Source organism: Nycticebus coucang, chromosome 3 (assembly GCF_027406575.1).
Source record: "Nycticebus coucang isolate mNycCou1 chromosome 3, mNycCou1.pri, whole genome shotgun sequence".
Taxonomy (NCBI): domain Eukaryota; kingdom Metazoa; phylum Chordata; class Mammalia; order Primates; family Lorisidae; genus Nycticebus; species Nycticebus coucang.
In genome coordinates this window covers 94,586,212-94,593,047 of record NC_069782.1, presented here as the reverse complement: position 1 = coordinate 94,593,047, position 6,836 = coordinate 94,586,212, and the positions used below count along the sequence as shown (strand labels likewise).

At 38.5% G+C, this 6,836-nt stretch overlaps 1 protein-coding gene across 4 annotated transcripts in view; it reads right to left on the bottom strand.

The window, feature by feature from the left end:
• Positions 1-3,313: 3,313 nt before the first annotated feature.
• The window catches only part of P4HA1 (prolyl 4-hydroxylase subunit alpha 1), an 84,605-nt gene continuing 81,082 nt past the window's right edge, over positions 3,314-6,836 (bottom strand). For all 4 annotated transcript variants that reach the window (XM_053586152.1, XM_053586149.1, XM_053586150.1 and 1 more), the window contains 2 exons: positions 5,984-6,080; positions 3,314-4,038 (listed from right to left, as the gene is read on the bottom strand). In XM_053586152.1, coding sequence (XP_053442127.1) covers positions 3,968-4,038; positions 5,984-6,080 — 168 coding nt within the window. In that variant the 3' untranslated portion in view covers positions 3,314-3,967. The remainder of the gene's footprint in view (positions 4,039-5,983; positions 6,081-6,836) is intronic.

The following is a 6,836-nucleotide window of genomic DNA, read 5'->3' as shown; positions in this document are numbered from 1 at the left end:
GGCAGATCTCACCAGCTAGAGATGCCTGGAGTCCTATCTCCCCAGACTCACAGTGCCCAAATGCAAGGAAGCTGTTACTCGGCCACCATCTTGCTCCGCCTCCGTCCCAGTCTTCCTTCTAAAACACCAACTTTTGCTACAGAGGAGGTAAGTGCTGCCAAGAAAGTCTGGTCTTTGCATTGCTGGCTATCTGTACTGAGATGTCATTTTTCCATTCCGCAATCTTTATTTCATAATTTTATTTCTTAAATGATGTGTAATTATTAAATCATAACTATTTTGGTATTATAAGTTTCTTAACAGGAACATAAATTGTTCATCTGTCAGTTATGGGGTTTACATATAGTAGTCAACACATGGCTATGTAAAGATATTGATATTCTTGTAAGCAGCAACAATATTTCATTCATATATATACACACATACCAGTTTATATATATTACATATATGTGCTGATTTACTACTTGTAATTTTTCTCAACCACTGAAATGAACCTTTGATGGCTTCTTTCACCATTATATTTACCATTTAACTTTTCTCTTTTTTTTATTGTTGGGGATTCATTGAGGGTACAATAAGCCAGGTTACGCTGATTGCAATTGTTAGGTAAAGTCCCTCTTGCAATCATGTCTTGCCCCCATAAAGTGTGACACACACCAAGGCCCCGCCCCCCTCCCTGTCCCTCTTTCTGCCCCCCCATAACCTTAATTGTCATTAATTGTCCTCATATCAAAATTGAGTACATAGGATTCATGCTTCTCCATTCTTGTGATGCTTTACTAAGAATAATGTCTTCACTTCCATCCAGGTTAATATGAAGGATGTGAAATGTCCTAACTTTTCTCTTTTTTTGAAACTGAGTCTCACTCTGTCACCCAAGCTAGAGTACCATGGTATCACAGCACAGCAACCTCAAATTCCTGGGTTCCAGCCTCTTGCCTCAGCCTCCCAAGTAGCGGGACTACAGATGCCTGCCACAATGCCTTTTAGCAGAGATGAGATCTCGATTTTGCTCAGGCTGTTCTGAAACTCCTGAGCTCAAGAAGTCAACCCACCCTGGCCTCCCAAAGAGCTAGGATTATAAGCGTGAACTACCACACCCAGCACCATTTAACTTTTCAAAGAATCCTTAAGTTTCTTCACTTTTCTTACTTTGTTACTAGTTCAAGACCCCACTGTTAGGATGTTCTGATGGTTACTTCAGTTAACTCCATCTTGGTGGTATCTCCATATTTAAAGTTAGTGTATAATGGAACTCCCAATCTTGAATGAAAGACTTAGGGTAAGGAAACCAGTTTCCAGGGTAGTTCTGGCCCTCATTTAAAAGATCAGCATTTACCAAAAACAAAAAAAGAAAGAAAAAGGAAAAAGAAGAATTGTAACAACCAATATAAAGCTTCATATTGGATTTTTTTTTGCAGTTTTTGGCCAGGGCTGGGTTTGAACCCACCACCTCCAGTATATGGGGCCGGCGCCCTACTCACTGAGCCACAGGTGCCACCCATTCATATTGGACTCTATCCCCTTTTAATTTGGAAAGAAAAATCATTAGTGATTATGAAACTTTGGAGACTTCTATAAGATCTAACGCTGAAGAACTTACTAATTCCCATGTGAGGCTCCAGGTTGAATATAATAAAGAAATTTGTAAGATTATGAAATATTTTAATTTCCTTCTGAAAGATATTTTTACTCTACTTACTAATACACATGGTAATAAACATTATTTCCCATCCTTTAACCTCCCATTTCATTTCCATACTTTTGAATTTGTTGGTTCCATCTAATCTTTATATAAAGTTAAAAAAAATATGGTCGCAAAATCTGAGTGAATTAAAGTGCTGAACTTAATTCTCAGCATTTCTCAAATACTTGTATTGGAACAAAGGGTAGTTGGAAGAAAGGATCTTAGCAGTTCATTTTAAAAATAGGTATAGTCAGGGCATGGTAGCTCATGCCTATAATTCCAGCCCTTTTGGAGGCTGCGGCAAGAGAATTACTTGAGCTCAAGATCATTGTGAGCAATATAGCAAGATCTTGTTTGATAAAATTTTTTTTTAATTAGCTGGGTGTGGTGGCATGTTCCTATAGTCCCAGGTTCCCTGGAGGTGGAGGCAAGAGGATGGCTGTAACCTAGGAGTTTAAGGCTGCTATGAACTATGACACCACAGTACTCTAACCCATGCAACAGATCAAGACCCTGTCTCAAAAAAAAAAAAAAAGATCAAGTAAAAATACCTACTCCTACTTTTCCAAAGAACAAACCAAATTCTTCTTTAAAAATTTAAATACCACACAAAGTTTAAACACTGCACAAATGGTAAAGAGCCCTTGTGTGAACTAACATTCGCCATTAAAATGTAAAATGTTGGTCTAAAGAATCAATTTGTTATTTCATTAAGTTCACAGCTTTGTATCACACTGTATTTTTTGAATAGGAGAGAGTCTTAAGTATCATTATTATAATAATCTACAACCAGGCTTGGCGCCTGTAGCTCAAGTGGCTAGGGCGCCAGCCACAGATGTTGGAGCTGGCGGGTTCTTATCCAGTCTGGGCTTGCCAAACAACAGTGACAACTACAACCAAAAAATAGCGGGCGTTGTGGGGAGTGTCTGAGTCCAAGCTACTTGGGAGGCTGAGGAAAGAGACTCGCTTAAGCCCAGGAGTTGGAGGTTGCTGTGAGCTGTGACACTACGGCGCTCTACCCAGGGTGACAGCTTGAGACTCTGTCTCAAAAAAAAAAAAAACCCTACAACCACAGTAATGTCATAGAGCTCTCTTTGAGGGAAACACATTTTGATTGATTAAATATGTCAAACTTTAGAGAACTTCAATTTTTCTTCTATAAACATGTGACTGGCATTAGTGTGAGTTAAAAGCAAGAGTCTAAGCCCTAGGTACTAAAGAAATGACATAAATTAGAATTAACCTGTTATTTCTATATTATACATTTGGATTTAAATTAAAAAACCACACAGAAAACAAACATTTTTTTTTAAAAAGATTTAAGATCATAAATAGGTCATTATTGTCACAACACATTTCAGAATTTTAAAAAACAAACATTTTGGCTTTTTAAGTAAAAGGCTACTTTTTAAAAAATCATTTTCCTCATCATTGAAAGGACTTACACATTTTTAAACTTCCAGTCTCCTAAGGCACAATATTTGTTTAATCAAAATGCCAACATCACCACCCCGCCCTGCTGTAGCAGGAGTAAGAGGCAAGGTATTAGCACTAAGAAAAAGAACAAAATTTCTGGACAAAATTATTAGTCATTTAATAAGAAGGAAACAGATTAAATGATGAGTGTTTTGGTTAAGAAGGCCCAGTATTGTTATATAGGACTTCGTAAAAACTTTTTTTTTTTTTAAATCAAAGTACTTTAACTCAAACAGGTTAAATTCACCACAGAGGAGCTATGATAGACTAGAAAGGGATGGAAGAAAAAAAAAATCAAGTTAGAATACTGTATGGAAGAGAAAACACTGTAGAGAACCCATATTAGAGTCCTAGATTATTAGGCAGATCCAGAAAATAAACAGTAAGGCTAGGTAAACATAACACCCAGATATATACTGTAAGGTAGGTGTTTCCTATCACATGGCCGATTCTAGCCTACCATCCAACTGAGATGTAGTGAAATTCTATTTTTTATCCAACCAAAAAGTTCTTTAAAATATAGCACAAAATTAAAAATTCCTCATTTTAAACTCTGCCCTGTTTCTGTGATACTAATTGAACTTTAATGTTTTATATATAGTATAATGTGTGGTGATTTAGTGTTACTTTTAACAGGAAAAAACCCACAAAGTGATTGTTCACAGATGAAATATGGGATGAGGTTCATGACTGAATCAATCATGGAGTGTTAGTCAATTGTAAACTCTTGGAAGTTAAGACTAGGAAATGTGTGTATCAGACACATTAGAGCACGTCAACAGAAGAGGGAGGGAAGCCTGTTTGTCATTCCAATTCTGACAAGGTGCATGGTCTTCGAAATTCTTGTCCACGTTCATGGAGCCATTTATTGGACACTATGAGAAAAGAAAATATGTATTAATTCCCCCCATTAATATGTATTAATTCCCCCCCCTCATTAATATTTAATGAGCTTCTAAAAGTTTCAACATGGCTAAAAGTTCAAAACCAGATAAAGGCAGATGCTACTCAAAAATGTAACTGTTTTTGTCAACACTTGTACTTATGTGTGTGTATATATATACACATGTGTATGTATATTTAAAAGTCTATGTACATTTCCTAAAGTTTCCAATATTCATTGTGAAGCTTGAAATGAGACACAAATAGAATTAAGATATAGGCACACATACAGGAGAACATTGTTTTTATCTATTTTCTTTTTTTTTGTAGAGACAGAGTCTCACTTTACTGCCTTCAGTAGAGTGCCACGATGTCACAGGACTCACAGCAACATCTAGCTCTTGGGCTTCAGCGATTCTCCTGCCTCAGCCTCCCGAGCAGCTGGGAATACAGGCACCTGCCACAAGGCCCGGCTATTTTTTGGTTGCAGTTCAGCCGGGGCTAGGGTTTGAACCCGCCACCCTCGGTATATGGGGCCAGCGCCCTACTCAACAGTACAATTGCCAAAATACAAAGATATTTTAATAATGGATACAAACCCATAACCTCTCCACTCTAAGGGAACAACTTTATGATAAATTAACCATGCTATTATATGCTCATTAAGTTTTTAAGATTTTTTGGAAAAATGTATCCCAGGCTGGGCATGGTACCTCACGCTTTTAACCCCAGCACTCTGAGAGACTGAGGAGGGTGGACTGCTTGAGCTCGTGAGTTCAAGACCAGCTGAAGCAAAAGTGAGACCCTTTTTCTACTTAAAATGAAAAACTAAGGCAAGAGAATCACTTGAGCCTAGGAGTTTGAGGTTGCTTTGAGCTATGACACCACGGCACACTACCCAGGTTGATAAAGTGAGACTCTGTCTCAAAAAAAAGAAAAAAAAGAAAGAAAAATACATTCTTGGATGGCACCTGTGACTCAGAGAGTAGAGCAGCAGCCCCATATATCAGAGGTGGCAGGTTCAAACTCAGCCCTGGCCAAAAACTGCAAAACAAAAAATCCCAAGCAATACATTTTTGCCAGGCATGGCGGCTCTTGCCTGTAATCCCAGCTCTCTGAGAGGCCAAGGTAGGTAGATTGCCTGAGCTCATAGGTTCGTAGACCAGCCTGAGCCACAATAAGACTCTAAAAAAATAGCCGGGGCTCAGTGCCAGTAGCTTAGTGGTTACGGCACCAGACACATACACCAAGGATGGCAGATTCAAACCCGGCCCGGGCCAGCTAAGCAACTGCAACAAAGAATAGCTGGGCAATGTGGCAGGCGCCTGTAGTCCTAGCTACTTGGGAGGCTCAGGCAAGAGAATTGCTTAAGCCCAAGAGTTTCAGGTTGCTGTGAGCTGTGACGCTATAGCACTCTACCGAGGGCGACATAGTCAAACTCTGTCTCAAATAAATAAATACAAAAATAGTCGTGGATTGTCACAGGCACCTGTAGTCCCAGCTACTTGGGAGGCTGAGACAAGAGAATCACTTGAGCCCAAGAATCTGAGGTTGCTGTGAGCTATAATGCCACAGCACTTTATTGAGAGTGACAAAGTGAGACTCTGTCACAGATTGTTAACTCTCAGAGCAGAAGGTAATTGTCTTTCTCAATTCTGAGTCAGTGTTTCTTAGTAAGTGGCAATAGAGTTAAAAGTAAAATCATCAAAATTCTGATCTGTTAAATGCAAACTTATATTAAAACCAGGTGCTTGGTTGAACTGTTAAAGTTATATTATGCAAATCTGGGGGAGGCTGTTTTAAGATGTAGATTATAATAGTTTCAAAATATGAGACAAAAATCACGAATCTACTCATATAATTCAAGAAATATTGATTGATGCCCCATGATTATAGCAATGTACACAGCTATGATTTAAAAAAAAAAGAAATATTTACCCCATTTGTTTCCAACTAGCACTGGACAGGCTGCATGCCGTGTACTGTAATCTCCTTCTCCACTGGCAAACAGATTATACCAGAAAACAGCAGTTCCCTATGGAAAACAATTCAAAATTATGCCAAAATAAAATGTTAGATTATTGTTTTCTACAGTACTTAAATTTTCCTCTGTTCCTCCTGAAGGACCCATATTATCTTCCTCTAATTTTTTTTTTTTTTTGTAGAGACAAGAGTTTCACTTTATCGCCCTCGGTAGAGTGCCATGGCGTCATAGCTCACAGCAACCTCCGTCTCCTGGGCTTAGGTGATTCTCTTGCCTCGGGTTCCCGAGCAGCTGGGACAATAGGCACCCAGCTATTTCTTGTTTTAATTGCAGTTCAGCCAGGGCCGGGTTTGAACCCACCACCCTCAGTATATGGGGCCAGCGTTCTACCCACTGAGCCACAGGTGCCGCCCTTATGTAATTTTTTAAATATGATTATATATCACTTTAAAAAACTTTTCTTGATCATGTGAAAAAGTTAATACCACAAAATTGCTTGACCAAAAAAGAGTATTCTGCCAATATAAAGCTAACTAATTAAATCTTGTAATAACCAGATGAGGGGGCAAACATCATATGGAATCCATTTTAGAAATGTAAAGTTTAAATACTTTTAGTCTCTGCTTGCTGCTCCTTACCTCTAGGTCAGGGGTCCTCAAACTTTTTAAACAGGGGGCCAGTTCACTGTCCCTCAGACCATTGAAAAGCTGGACTATAGTTTAAAAAAAAAAAACTATGAACAAATTCCTATGCACACTGCACATATTTTGTAGTAAAAAAACAAAACGGGAACAAATACAATCACTG